Source organism: Tyto alba, unplaced genomic scaffold (assembly GCF_018691265.1).
Source record: "Tyto alba isolate M040663 unplaced genomic scaffold, T.alba_DEE_v4.0 Super-Scaffold_26, whole genome shotgun sequence".
In the NCBI taxonomy this organism is placed as follows: domain Eukaryota; kingdom Metazoa; phylum Chordata; class Aves; order Strigiformes; family Tytonidae; genus Tyto; species Tyto alba.
In genome coordinates, this window is record NW_024881300.1 from 344768 (window position 1) to 359973 (window position 15206).

Genomic DNA, 15206 nt, shown 5'->3' on the forward strand with positions numbered 1-15206 from the left:
CATCCTTACCCATGCTATGTGCCTCTTCAGGAATGTCACCAGGGCCTCTACACCCCAATGGCATTCCTGAATGTTTTACTTGTAGTATTTCCCTCATAATTAATGGGGGCACAACCACCTGGCCTTCAGAGGTTGTCCACCATCCTTCTAAATTTTTCTTTGCATTTAAAAATTGAGCTAATTTCTCATCTTCCTTTGAGTATTCTGGTGGTTCCTTTGGGAGAGTTACAGTTCTAGTAGGAATTATTGCCATTTGTAACATTCGCTGTTGAGCTGCTTCCTTGGCAGCTTGACCTGCTAACCTATTCCCTCCTGCTATTTTTGTATTTCCAGATTGATCTGCTTTACAGTCCATGATCCCTGGTGAGAAGGCAGCGGCCGCACTCCCCTTTCCTCCTCCATGTCTAGGGGCTCACGTGCTCCCTGCTCCTTGGAAAGGGCTGGGAGAAGTAGGTAATCGCCTCTGAAGGTTGGGGGACAGCTCGAGCTCTCACAAAACAAACCACTCCCTAAAGGCTGTTTTTATAAACAACCTTTTCTCTAGATTTATGTTATGAAACTTAAATGGAAATGTGGCCTGCTATGGCAGAGGCAGTTCCTCCTCCTTGCAGGTGATGTTTGGACTTGATGATCTTTTCCAGCCTAGATGATTCTGATTCTGTTCGTTCTCTAGTGCTGTCTTGCTCCTCCTCTTCTTCCTCCTGTTCCATGCTCTTCTCACCTCCCCTCTACTCAGCGGGTCGGGCTGTCTGTCATCCAAGGCCAAGCTCTGACACAGGAAAGCTGCACAACCTGTGCTCAAGCTTCCTGGGAATTTGCAGAGCTGGGAGAAAGAACAGAGCCAAACCTTGCCCGGTGGGAAAGGGAAGCTGCAGAGAGGGCGGATGGTTGGAACCTGCAGAGTGAGGAACTCAAGACTTCAAGAGCAGAAAACCAACAACAAAAGATGTAAAAATCTGAATGGAAAAAAATCAGTGAGCTGGAAGAGAGTGACGCAGCGAGACTAGATCAGCCCCGTCACGGAGCAGCGGACCCCCAGCCTTCCCCGCCCCGGCTGAAGCCTGCCTGGCCAGCAAAGACTTCTGCAGTGTCCTCACCTGCAGGGAGCACGCCAACCCCCCCCGCCTGCCTTGCTGCCCTGTGCCAGCTTTGGTGTACAGCAGCTTTCCTGCTGAAATTGCACACACCCTGCTGGCAAAGCCTCTGCACGTGGCAAAAGATGCACCGAGGGCACCCGACAAGGCAACGCTACAGCAGGTACCTAAAGCCATTTTTTAAAAAATTTTTTTTCTTTTTTTTTTCCCCCCCGAGAAGGCAAAATTGCCATACAGTGTCGTGGTTTAACCCCAGCCGGCAAGTGAGCACCGCGCAGCTGCTCGCTCACTCCCACCACAGCAGGAAGGGTGAAAGTGAGAAAAGTCACGGGTTGAGGTAAGAACAGTTTAATAACTGAAATAAACCAAAATCAAATTGCAACGAAAAGGAGAATGACAAAGACAGGGAAATAGAACCCAGGACAGACAAGTGATGCAAATGAAAACAACTGCTCAGCACCAACTGACCGATGCCGAGCCAGTCCCCCCCCGAGCAGCGGCCCCCTGCCAACCACCCGCCCAGTTTCCCTGCTGAGTGGGACATCCTACGCTATGGAACAGCATAACCCCGTCCCAACCAGCACGGCTCCCCAGCACAAGCCAGGATTTGGGTGCTGGGACAAACAACACGCCAGCTGGGCAGAGCGCAGGGGCCTTTTCACGCCCCCAGCTGTCTCGGGAGGGGCAGCCTGGGCTAAAGCCTCTCTCCTCCTCCCCTCTGCGCTTTGGGCTCTGGCGGGGCAGCTGGGGCTGCGTCACAAGGACACCCTGGCTCCCAGCGTGCTGTCCTCCAGGCAGCGCCCACGAACGACACTGCTCAGCACACCCAGGGCGGTCCCCACGGGAAGGACCCTTCGGGACTGGGCTTGTCGCTCCAGCCTTGGTGGAAAAGAAGTCGGCAGGGCCGCGTTCCGAAGAGTTTCATCCCTGCGGCGCTCAGTAGAGCCAGCAGCCCAGCGACCGCAGGCGCCATCTCCATGTTGGGCTCCACTCTGTCAGGGTCAGGACTGAGACGGTGTGAGCTGCCACAGACCTGACCGAGAGTTCGGGGTCTTTCGCCAAGGGCAGGAGGGCTGCCAGGGAAGGAAGCAGAGCAGACGTCAATCCCCCGCCCCCCCCCAGGAGCCCCCTCCAGAGCGTGCCAGAGCCAGGCATCCCCTGCCCCGGCCAGGAGGAGCAGGCGAGACAAACAGCCAAACAGCCGAGCTGGCAGCTGCTGCTCAGACCGCCCCGCGGGCCCCTGACTCGCTCCTCTGCCCCCGGAGCAAAGCTCTCCCTGCAGCGCGGCCAGGCACGGCAGCAGCCTGCCCGGGCTCTGGCCCCTGCCCCAGCAGCCCCAGCCAGCACAGCACTGCCCGTCCTCACCGTTACAGATCTCCCAGCGCTTCTCCTGGCTGAGGTTCCGCAGGCGCTGTGCAGCCAGCCCTAGGCACAGAGCTCCCCTCAGACCTCTGCTCCCCAGCCCACTCCCCGCAGCACGGCCCCCGGCCCTCGCTCGGCTGCACGCCCTCCTCCCCCTCCGCAGGGCTGTCCCCAGGGCAGGACAGGACCCGAGGGAGCTGAGGCTGAGGCTCCCAGCGAGCCCACCTGCCTGCGGGGCCGTCCTCGGGGCAGCCGGGGCTCTGGCAGCCCCAGGGCTGCCCCTCGCTGCCAGCGCAGCGGCGGGGGCTGGGGCCGGGCTGCCACAAGAGGGTCCCCAGGGGCGCTGGCTCACCGAGGAAGCTGGCGGCCGCCTCTCGCAAGCTGGCCTGCCTGTCCTTCAGGTACGGCAGGCTCTGGCGCAGATATTCTTCCGCCCTGCTCCTGTCGGGCGCTAACTGGAGAGAGCACAAGGGCGCGGGGATGCTGCAGCCCCTCCCCGGCCAGCCAGACCAGTCCCTCCTCCCCCCGGCGATTCCCAGCTGCCAGCCAGAGCCCGGGGGGGGCTGAGCTTCAGGGAGAGCCGCGGGCAGAGGGGGCCCAGGGCTGGGGAGACCCCTCCGTCCTGCTGCCAGGGCCCAGAGGGGCCGGGCTCTCCTTCAGCGCCCAGGGCTGGGAGGCGAGAGGGGCCTGGAGGAGAGCCCCTGGGGCCTCCGTGCTGGAGGGAAGGGGAGGAGGGGGCAGCTCCCGGCTCTGGGCTGCGGGCTGGAGCAGGGCAGGCGGGGCAGAGCTGCGCGGCCTGCACCCCAGGCGCGGCAGGCAGCCCTCGTCCAGCCCGGCCCGGGGATTTGGGGGTCGTCCTCACCAAGCACTCCCCAATCAGGCGTGTCTCACATGTCTTGGCCAGGGAGCTGAGCCTCGTCCACCCCAGGAACTCTGCACAGCCAGCGAGGGTGTCCCTGGAGGCCTGCAGAGAAGCAGAGGCTGCCAGATGGCACCACAGCCTGCGGAAGGAGACCCGGCGGCCTCCTCCTCCTCCGCCGCCTCCTCCTCCTCGCGGCCAGGCTGCGGGCCGTTCCCAGCCCCTCGGGAGGAGAGGAGCAGGCAGGGCAGGGCAGGCCTGGCATTTGGGGAAATGTCTGTGCGGGGCTCTCCGGCCCTGCTGGGGCTGGGGCTGCAGGGACCCTCCCTCTGGGATGTGCTGGAGGAGGGCTGAATGGGGAGAGCAGGGCTGGCGGGGAACCCCACCTCCCCATCCACCTCTGCAGCAGGCAGCAGCGCGGGAGGAGAAGGCGGGCAGTGGGGGGACCCGTGCAGGGAAGGAGGGGAGCGGTGGCACCCCGAGGTGACACACGTTCCCAGGCTCTGACATCCAGCAGCCCTTGCCCCTCAGGCCCCAGACACCCCCGCGGTGCCGGCACCTCCTTCCCCGAGACACTGCTCACTGCACCTGGGCCACGCTCTCGCTCCGGTCGGCCACGTGGAGCAGCAGCGGGAGCAGCACTTTCTGCACTTGCAGCGCCATCTTCTTCTTGTTTCTCCCCTGCTTCGCCACAGCCTTCACCACCTCTCGGAAGAGGCTGATGGAGAGCTCCCGCAGCTGGCTGCATTCCTGGCAGGGAGGAGGACAGAGGGCCTTCAGCACCAGCCGCTCCCTGCCCGCAGCGAGCAGGGCCGTTAGCGTGGCTGACGGGAGGGGAGATGCTCTGGGGTCGGATCCTCAACACAGGAGCTGCGGGCCAGATCTGCAGGCTCCACGGCCCCAGAGCCCCGAGAGGCTGCACCAGGGGAGTGAGGACCGGGGCTGAGGAGCCCTGAGGATGCTGGCTCGGGCTGAAGGGCAGCTGTCTTTGCCGAGGGCCCGTCTGGAGAGCTGAGGCTCCCACGGCAGCCTTACGTCATCGAAGAGGGGCAGGAGCTTCTCCGCCAGCTGCAGAGCGATGAGGCTGGCCTCCTCCTGCTTCAGGTGGCCCAGCAGGTTCCTGAAGAACAGCAGGGCCTTCGTCTGGACGTCAGCACTGGCGTCCTGCAGGGTCTCCACGAGGTCTGGCACCAGCACGGGCATTCTTCTGGCCTGGGCGAAACACACCATTTCCTTACCGTGACACGGCGAAAGCCTGCCCTGGCCAAAATTCACCGGTCGCTGAGCACCAGGCTCCCAGCCCACTCCCCAGCAGGTACCACGGGAGCCACCGCAGCAGCCTCCTGGCAGGCAGTGGCCACTGACGAGGATGCAGAGCAAGCACGAGGAAGGGCGGGAGAGCAGCAGCCCCTGCTCAGCCACCCCTTTTTCCCACCGGCCCGAAGGGGCAGAGGGATCGGGAACCCCCTGGGCCTGGAGGGCTCCCCGGGCACCCACCAGGCCCCTCCTCCAGAGCAGGCAGGGAGGGTGCTCGGAGCTGGCAGCCCACATTCTGACTCCCAGCCTTGCAAGGCCAAGCCGCCCCGTTGCCCACTGCCCCAGGCCCCGGCTGCTACAACACGGCTCCGCTTGACTCCACCCTGGCTCACCATCTCCGGGCTCTTGGAAAGCGTCAGGAGGACCCTGAGCACCAGCGAGAGCATCAGCGGGCTCGGATGCCTCAGGTACCGCTGGGCTTTGTAGAGGGCAGCAAACTCCTCGGGGTCAATGCCAGTGCAGACCAGCAGCTACAAAGGAGACAGCGGTGAGAGCCCGGCAGAGCCTGCAGGGCTGCCTCCCCCACGCTGGCACAGAGGAGCACGACACGCAGGGGGGGCCTCCTCTCCCCTCGAAGCCCCCGCAGAGGGCCCATGCCTCTGCCCCGGGCCCAGCAACTGGCCTGGCTCTGGCTCGTGCCCCTTTCTCTGCCCCTGCCCCAGAGCTCCAGGCTGCAGAGCCAGGCAGGGGGATGCGCAGGCAGGGGGGAAGCAGAGCAGCGCCCGGGCAGGGGCAGGCTTCGTGCGTTTTCAGCAGGGCCAAAGCAGCACGGGGTGGCCCCAGGGCTCTGGCCCGGGCTCTGGCGGGTGCTGGGCAGGTCCCTGCTGCCCCTGGCTCGGGGGCTGTGTCCGTCTGGACTGGAGGAAGGGGCCGTTTGGAGGCAGGCAGAGCGGGAGGGGGCCGGGCCTGTTTCCCGGGGGCGGCAGGCACAGCCCCGAAGGGGAGGTGGGTGCACGCTCACTCACAAACAAGGGGTAGATGCAGGCATCCTCCGTGTCAGAGCTGAACACCTTGCGCAGCTTCTGGTCCTGGAGCACGTCGAGCAGCTCCATCGAGACGTACCACAAAGCCCAAGGCACGGAGAGCATCACCTCCCACATGGCCAGGGCAGCGCTGCAGACCCAGAGCGTTCGCTCAGCAGGGCTGCCTCGGCCACTGCGCCGTGCCCGAGCCAGCTCCTCCGGAGCCAGGCGGGGCTGCAGCCCCGGCCCTGCCCACCTCCCTCCCTTGGGGTGCCCGGGGGCCCTGCCCGGGCAGGCACAGGGGGCTGAGCTGGGCTGCCCCAGGAGGCAGGGAGGAGCGAGCTCGCTTCGCCAGCTTGGCCTGCTGCAGGCCTGGCTGACCCACCGGCACTGGGAAGCGCAGGGGGATGGAGGGCCCTGCTCCTCAGGGGGGTCCTCACATTGCCCAGGCCCCTCTCCCCATGGGGAAACAAGCCCCCCCACCCCGGGCTGCCCAGACCAGGACCTGTCACAGGCCGGAGAGATCTTCAGCAGGCTCCCCACCACTTCTTCGGAGCACCACTTGATCAGCAGGAGAAGGAGCGAGTCCAGGCTGTGCCGGGCTGGCTCGCTCTGGATGCGCTCCACGGTTCTGTGGATGGACCTCGTCACCTTTGGCACCTGGAGGGGACACAGGGGCAGGCGGTGCTGCCGCTGGAGTGCAGCCATCGCCCCGGCTGCTGCTGAAACTGCTGCCCTTCGCCTCGCTCTCTGCTGCCTTCCAATGGCTTCGGGGGCCCGCGAGAGCTGCCTTCGGGAAGGAGGGAAGAACAAGGCCTGGCAGGGCTCACGGGCAGGGCCATCCAGCCCCGGGGCACTTACATCCGTCAGCCAGCCGGCAGGGTCTCTCACGGCCATGTCCACGACGCTGCTGCCCATCTGCCTGTCGGAGGCGTCGTCTGATGCCAAGGCCTCAATGGCCACCAGGAGAACTTCTGTCATCTGCGAAGGCTGGAGGTGTTCTCCAAACACCTGCTCCAGGAAGGGAGGCAGGGAGGGAGGGAGGGAGGGAGGGAAGACGTGTCACGCCGAGCACCCCGACAGTGCAGCTTGGCTGAGTGGTGCCAACAGCTCCGCATCCCTTTGCTCACACAAGCCGAGGCTCCTGCCGATGACACGGACAAGAGTCCCAGCGAGGGGGGAGCTCCTCACCGTCGTCATGTCGCTGCTGTCGAACGAAGACAGCGACCAGGTGCTCTCAGAATCCCGTCCTGGCTGGGGAGGCTCCTCTGACCATGGGTCGCCTGCACGGAGGTTGGGAAACACAGAAGAGTCGTCGCTGGGGAGGCAGCAGGGATCTTTGCCAAGAAGCCTCCCAAGCAGTGCAAAGAGCACGGAATTCAGCAGAGCCGAGGGGGGAGGCTGTGCTGGGGCCAGCCGCCAGCCCCGAGCAGCCCCGGCACTCTCGCACCCCTGGGACCAGCGGCCCCCCAGCTGCCAAGGTGCCGAGGCAATGGGATGCTGGCATTGAGCCGGTGGTGCTCACTGGCCCCAAGCCTGCCCAGCCCCGGGGGCCCCTCACTCACCGGCCTGCAGCGGCTGCACCATGGACACCTCGTGGGGCTCCAGCAGAGAGCTGCTCTCCTGGGGAGCCCCCACCTCCTCCCAGGCCACCCTGGGGTGGAGGGGGGGTCCCTCCGCCGTCCTGCAAAATGGAGGAAAGGGGCTGGGGGCGGAAGGGGGGTGCAGCTTAAGGGAAACTGCCGGGGGGGGCGGGGAAAGACTTGGGCTGCGCCTCGCCAGCTCCGAGCTCCTGCCCTGTCCCATCGCTGTCTGGTCAGACACTGCGGGGCTGCAGCCGCGCGGGCTCGAGATGGTGTCGTGGGGTGTCACAGGGGCCCATTGTGACCCGCCACCCAGGCCGGGAGGGGCAGGGGCTGCACCGCGGGGGGTAGGCACCCAGCTCAGCATTGGCCCACAGGCCCTCCTCTCAGGGTGCCCCAGGCCCCCAGCTCTCCTTCTGGCCCCCTCAGAACGCTCCGGGACCCTCCGGCTCAGCCCAGAGCCCCGTGTTCACATGCCTGCCACGGCCCCGGGACCCATCTGGGACACCCCTGCTTCTCCCCCTCCGTGGAGTGCTCTCTTTGCGCCTCGGCACCTTCTGGCACCTCACAGTCAGCTCCTTTCTCCCACGCTGAAAATCTCTCCCGGCACCAGGAAGCAAAAGAGGTTTACGCCTGCTCCTCTCCTCCACTCTCTGGGGACGCGCCTGTCGATGGGACCGTTCCAGTATCACTTACCAGATGCTGTCAGAACAGGAAACCCCAAAGAAATGTTCTCTTCTCTCCACTGCCTCTTTAACATCTTTAATCCGTGTCCTCCTCTACAGCCTAAGAGACACAGAACGTGAGGAGCCTTTCAGAAAAGTCTTCTCTAAGCACACGGATCTCACTGGGATCCAAACCACAGCCGACTGCTTTGAACAACTTCCAGGCTGCTCCTTCTTTTGGCCTTATAGAGATTTCTTGCCATTTCCAAGGTGGGCAGTGGGGAGGATAGACGCTTCCGGATGGTGTGTCTGCCCTCTCATTACCTACGGAAGCTGTCACTGACCTCTGTGGTCATCAACCCTGGCTTGAGGTGCAAACAACCACTTTAGAAAGGAAGAAACTGTTGGAGATGGCAGACCACGAAAGGAGAACACTCGTCGGCCCAGAGTGAAACTGGTGACAGCAGAAAGGGAAAACCTAGCAGGCAAAAGACTGGAAAGGACAGCGTCAGGGGGAAAGAGGGACAAGGAGGTGCAGCTGAAAAGGAGCCGGGGACGCCGGGGGGTCCCAGTCCAGCAGCCCCGTGCCTGCTGCCCTGTGCAGCCTGCAGCAGGGCAAGAAACCTGCTGCCCCGACTGTACCGCCTGTGTTTGCCTGGTTGCTGTAGTCACGGGCCGGGGAAAGGCAATCCGCTTTCAAAACCCTTCACCCCACACTGACCCTGCTGCAAAGGGAAGGTCTGGACCCATCCTGTTTGTGCTGACTGTCTAAGACTCCCCCCGTGTGAAGGGTAGATGGGAACGGGCTGTGTCTCCCCGGCCAGCGCTTGTGCCAAGCCCCTGCCCCCCTTCACGTGCCGGGGAAAGGCAATCCGTTTTCGTGGCGTAGATGCAGTTTGCATTCAAAGCACGCAGGGAGCAGCCCTGCTTGCGGCAGGCAGGCGGGCAGCAGCTTGTTCACACCCAGCCAGCAACTCCACCAGTTGTGTTACAGACACCCTAATAAAATAGCTTGGATCCTAGAAGATCATTCTGATTTTAGTTTAGAGTATGATTTTGATTTTAATATGGAGTTATAGCTGCTATGAGAATATAAGGTATGTTAAGGCCCTCAGGAACAGGTAACTAGCGTGACGTTTGCCTTGATCACTACAGGAATCGTTACGGACTTCGAATTAAAACAACGGGTACTGGTTATGGACCTTGAGCCAACCGCTCCCGAGAAGAGCGATTCCCACCTGCCGGTCCTGGCCCTGGCATTCCCCTCCCCACATTCCTCTGCAGATTGATGGCTGCAGATGAAGCACGGCGTGACTCCTCGGGCAGGCTTGCACTCTTCCAGCCGACAGCTTGATCAGAGCTTGGCCATCCCTGTGGCATGCCGGCAGCTGGAGTCCTTCAGCCCATGACACGCTGGCAGCTGGGGTCGCTGCCCGGCAGCTCTGCTCACTGGGCATCATCACCCTCTGGTAGTACCAAGACGTCAGCTCCTAATTCCATGTCCTGAGAGTAGCTTCCCACTGTCACCTGCTGCACACCAACAGCAACAGCACTGTCCTCTCCCCTGCCCAGCTCCACACTCGGGAGAAGGCGTTCACATACCCCTGGCAGCCACCCTTGCAGCCTGAAAATTCCTCCTGTGCTGCTCCGGGCCGTGAAAACTCTCACACTATGGCTGTACCCACATCACTGTTCTCATGCCGAGCGACACTGCCCACTTCTGTGTCTTCCCACATGTCTACAGCCAGCTATTGCCTTCTGTCTCGTAAGCGTTTTGGAAAAGCACACTTTTGTTTTCCTGAATACCTGCTCTGACCTCACTACAGCACAGGCCCAGAGTCCAGGACTGTGGCCGGTAAAGTCCATAGCAGTAGAGAACTGTGTGAGAATGGAAAATACCCAGGAGTTCAGCTCCTTTCAATTGTTTAAGACAAGGCTTTTGGCTGCAACACCGTCCAGATAATTTAAAACCAGAACTCACCTACATGCCCTCCTTGACTGGCACCTCTTTCTTCACCAGTTCTTTGCACTTCTTTCTTTCCTCTGGAGTACTTCTCGAGTTTTTCTGTTTAAGAGACACAAGAGAGACCAATCACAAAAATGCAGAAAACCTGCCAGTCACACACGTACCGAGGCCCTGCACATACACAAAAGATGAATGCGCCGGGGAGGAGAGAGCAGGAGCAGCCCTCTGGCCCCCAGGAGTAGGAACAAGAATTGCTGCTCTGAATTGGGGCTCAGTCCATGGGGTCCTTTGAAGCGCTGGGGTAGTGTCCTCCTCCCAGGGGATCTTTTGGAAGTTTGAAGGTTTCCACCTCTTGGCGTGCTTTCTTCTCATCGGGTCCTTTAAAAGTCTCAGGGTCTCAGCTTTCGGCAGGCTTTTTCTAAACGGCTGTTGTCTCAGCTCCAGGAGGGTGTTAAGGAGTGTTTCTAAAAGGCAGCAGTGCTTACAGTGTTTCAAGTTAAAGGTACATTTTCTTCTTGGTCTCACACGTTCTCAGTTTGATTCCAACATTCACTACAACTGCTATACATGTCATACTGATCACAGCTCACCCCAGATCCACACAGGCTACAACAATTACACTTATCACACCACACTCTCTCTTGACACGAATCATGCCTATGTTTCCCACAACTCCCCCCTCTGCTTTTGTCCATTTCATTGATTCGTGTCTTGGTTTCCAATTCGATAACAGCTTTCCGTGCTGCAGTCAAATTTGGGGTTGTTTTAGTTTCCAGCATCATTAATGGCATTTTGTCACCTTTCATCTCCAATTGCATACTCTGCACCACTGATTGTATCAATCGAATAAAACATGGAATTATACAAGGGATAATTAACAACCCTCCAAATATTCCTAGGAGTACAATACCCACTTTAGTAAACCAATCACCATTAAAGAATGACCTCCATGATCCCAAATTTCCAACGTCAAATCCATTCCACGTTTGCACGGGGACATGGGCTACTTTCTTCATTTCTCTAACCAGTTCATCTATAGCCCTTCCTTTGTCATCTATTTGTATACAACAATTGGTGAGGTTAAATTTCCCACAAACTCCCCCTTCTTGTGCCAACAGGTAGTCCAATGCTAAACGATTTTGGTATATTGCAGTTCTCATTTTTGTGTTTTGTTTTGCAAGTAGGCTTAATGCATCTCCAGTTTTGGTCACTACTGTTTCAACTACTGCTTGTATCTGTATCATCCTGTTTAACATATATATATCGGAGTTCGGTAGCCCCAAGATCCATCCTCTGCCCATGTTGCAGGATCATAATAGGCTATTATTCTCTCTGGAGGCCAATCATTATCTTTCCAATTCCCAATTTGTAAATCTCTCTTGTATCCTCTCATTTGATCAGAATCTGTATACACAGGAACCCCCAGTCGTTCTCCTTTACCTATGGGCAACAAGAAGAAGCTAGGTCTTATGGTACCTACTATACATGACCCAACCCAATTCTTTGGTAAAGATGCGAAGGCTAATTTTCCACAAATCCAATAGTGTCCCTCTGGTGCAGGCCAACCATTAGGTATATTTTTACCACTGGTCCAGTTGGCCGCTTGTGGATTTATTGCCATTGGATTTCCCTATTTATCCCAATCCTTTCTTGTTCTATTCCATATATAGCCTCCTTCACAAATTAAATTTCCCACCGGTTCCCCTTCCTTAGCTAAATGTTGGAAACAGCTTCTCCCTATTATATTAGTTTGTAAAATTCACTGTTGTTTTCTATCCTGTTTATTCACTTTCCCTATCTTAGGGTCAGTTATATTACTCTCCAAGGCTTCCCAAGGCCAGTGTTCTCCCTGATTTGTCCCTCCACACACATAACAATTAGTTACTTTTAGCGCTTTTGCTATATTTTCAGCAAGGTTCACAAACAGATTTTTAGCAACTATGGGAATTTCATACTGGACTCCTGTTTCCATTTCATGATAAAATGAGTTGAATAACAAATGGTGTTGTATGGTTTGCCTTACTTCTTGATGATAAATTATTCGGATTATGGCTCCTGGATCATAACCAGAGGCCCAAATCTTGATTCCGAAATCTGTTACCTTTTTTGTTACTCTCTAAGACAAGGGATCTATAATTGTCCAATTGATCAGCATACAGTTATAAAGTCCACAACTTGAGTTTGCCTTGATCTTTTCCAATTTGGTCTTCAGGTGGGGACAATGATATTCCTAGCCCCAGTTAGCGGTTGCCCAACACACACCCTCCCATGTATTTCCACACAAGTGGCCTCCGTGGACCCCAGAGGCGAGATAAGAATTTCCACAATTCATACACATGTATTTTTCAGTTTTCCCATATTGTCTCCTCTGATTTAAATCTCCACAGCTGAGTAATAGTCCCTATCTACCACTTGGTAGGCATCAAAAATGACCGATACCAGGCAATTAGGACTATAAACCTGATTACTTACGGACAAAGTTTTCCATCCGTCATATTTATATTTCCCTTTCTTCATGGATCCCTCTGTTTTCAATTCTATCCAATAGAGAGTTGGAAGTACTTCAGGATTATAGCACATGACCATGTTGGCTGAAAGATCCTTGCAGAGTTTATATTTGGTTTGGTTATATATGCAATCACCCATGATCTGCCCTTTACATTCGTAGTGGCCATGGTATATCAATGTATGGGAGACTCTATCACCTTGCATTGTTACAGCAACACACTCACTGCAATGGTGGGAAGAGGAGTCCACACCTTCCCGCAGGGTTCCAGTCAGGACCCATACCAAGAGAGGTCCGGTCAGGATCATAATGCCCAGCGGTCACCGCCCCAGGGGTTGCAGCCCTCGGCACACCTTGTCAGCTGCAGCACCAATTCCCTCCGGCCTTGCCCTCTCCGGCTTTTACTGGGGTGTGCCTCTCTCCTTTGTACGTGAGAGGAATTTTTTTACCCAATACTGGACTTCCAACACAAACAAGTGCTTGGAAAAGGTGAGGAAAAGCGGGTTGCTTTAACTAAAAAGTACAGTCTGCTTTCTATACGCTGTTCAATTAGAATTTACCTTTTTACAGAAGTCAATATGAACCTCCCTCAGCCATTCCATCAAGTCCTTTTAAAGGTGAGTTTGGTATTTCCAGGTTCAGTTATGACCCTCCATTCCTTTATAGGTCCCTTCACCCGTAATGCATGTGTCCATCCCTTTTCAGCCGTCCTTATCGCAGTTTCTGTAGTTAAAAGAACTAGAAATGGACCTTCCCATCGAGGGTTAAAGCTATCTTCTTCCCAGCTTTTTACCAGCACTTTGTCCCCTGGCTGAATGTTGTGTATTGCAAAATCCAAAGGGGTGCTCTGGGCTAATAGCCCTTTAGCCCTGAGCTCCTGCATGTTTTTGTTTAATTCTATGATATAATGTTGAATAGTCATATCTTCCAATTTGGGATGATCTATTGGCAACCCTTGGGTATAAGGCATTCCATACAACATTTCAAAAGGTGAAATTCCAGTTCCTGAATTTGGCATAGTTCTGATATTTAACAAGGCCAGGGGAAGACACTTTATCCATTGTCATTTTTGTCTCAATCGTAAGTTTGGATAACTGATGTTTTAGAGGCTGATTTACCCTTTCCACTCTTCCAGAACTTTGGGGATGCCAGGGAATGTGATAGTCCCATTGGATTCCCAAAGCTGATATAACATTTTTAAGAATCTTAGATGTAAAATGAGATCCTTGATCTGAGTCGATTACTTTAATCATCCCAGTATCGGGGAATGATTTTCTCAAGTAGTTGCTTTGCTACTGTCTGAGCTGTGGCTCTTGTAGCAGGGAATGCCTCAGCCCAGTGGGTTAGCTGGTCAATGACCACCAAAAGATACTTATAACGTCCCACCTTTGGTAATTCAGTAAAATCCACCTGTATCCTTTCAAAGGGTCAGTGAGCCAGAGGCCTCCCTCCTTTTGGTGTCTGTCTTATTTGTTTCTTATTAATTTTCTGACAAATTAAACAACCCTGCACCTCTTGTTTTGCAATTTCAAAACTTCCTATGCACCCATAAAATTTTAGGAACTGATCCACAAGAGCTCTAGCTCCCCAATGTGTCTGTTGATGTAACCTTTGCAATATCCTTCTGGCATACCGTTTTGGTAACTTTTCCCTGCCATCTGGCAAAATCCATTTATCGTCTTTCTGTTTAGCTCCTAATTTTTCATATTCCAATATTTCACATTCAGAATAAGCATTTCGTTCATTCGCTTGTTCCTCTTTTAGTCCTGGTTGCTGAAGGGTTGTCAAGGGTAAGAGAGCTGCTCGCTTGGCTTCTTCATCTGCTAAATTATTTCCCCTAATTCTAAATTGTAACCCTTTTTGGTGTCCTCTACCATGAGTTATAGCTATCGCCTCAGGTTCTCATATAGCCTGCAATATTTGTTTTATTAGTTCTTCATGTACTAATCCCTTTTCCTGGGTATTCATTAAACCCCTTTCCTCCCATATTCTTCCAAAGGTGTGGACTATTCCATAAGCATATTTTGAATCCGTAAAAATTGTCCCTTTCTTATTTTGTAATCTTTTCAATGCCCTCAAAAGGGCATATAATTCACACGCCTGCACTGACCAGCTGGCACTCAGTGGCCCGGATTCTATTACTTCAAAATTGTTCCCATCTATGATGGCATATCCTGATTTTCTCTTCCCTTCAATCACTCGCGAAGATCCATCTATAAATAATCTTTCCCCTTCCCCCAACTCTTCTTCCTCTAGATCTGGTCTAATCTTTGTTTGCAACTCTACTAAATCTATACAGCTATGCTCGAGTACTGAAGCCTCCTCCCATCCCCCAAACAAAAACTGTGCTGGGTTCTGTGCCGCAGTCGTCCTTAAATCCAAATTGGAGGAGTGAATTAAAATAGATTTGTATTTTAATAATCTATTGTCGGTAAGCCATTTATCTGCTTTCTGTTGGAGGATTCCTCTAATGTCATGAGGAGCATATGCTACTAAAGATCCCCCGAATGTAACCTTCCTAGCTTCTTCGACTAACAAGGCCACAGCCACCACTGCTTGCAAACACATTGGCCATCCTCTGCTTACCGGATCTAATAGTTTCGAAAAATATCCCACGGGCTTTTTACTTCCAGCCCAATCCTGAGTAAGCACTCCATAGGCAGTATAATTACTGGTATTTACAAAGAGTTGAAACGGTTTATTTAGGTCTGGGAGGCTCAATACAGGAGCCGTTACCAGGGTATCCTTAAGGCTTTGGAGTTTTTCATCATCCTGTGACAACCATTTTATCACGTTCGAAGTCAGTTTTTCATATAAAAACTTTACCTTCTCACTGAACCCCTCTATCCATTGTCTGCAATATCACAGCAGTCCTAGTAATTGTCAAATTTC

The 15206-nt window shown here is 55.3% G+C and overlaps 1 protein-coding gene across 1 annotated transcript; it reads right to left on the reverse strand.

The window, feature by feature from the left end:
- Window positions 1-1720: 1720 nt before the first annotated feature.
- LOC122152418 (maestro heat-like repeat-containing protein family member 7) lies at window positions 1721-7907 on the reverse strand. The gene is made up of 13 exons (XM_042797320.1): window positions 7874-7907; window positions 7160-7299; window positions 6786-6877; window positions 6456-6605; window positions 6100-6254; window positions 5598-5745; window positions 4965-5102; window positions 4351-4527; window positions 3904-4065; window positions 3319-3420; window positions 2809-2911; window positions 2460-2519; window positions 1721-2167 (listed from the first exon to the last, which is right to left on the reverse strand). Exons 2-13 carry the CDS (start codon window positions 7179-7181, stop codon window positions 2031-2033), a joined length of 1446 nt encoding a protein of 481 aa, XP_042653254.1. The 5' UTR covers window positions 7182-7299; window positions 7874-7907; the 3' UTR covers window positions 1721-2030.
- Window positions 7908-15206: the final 7299 nt, after the last annotated feature.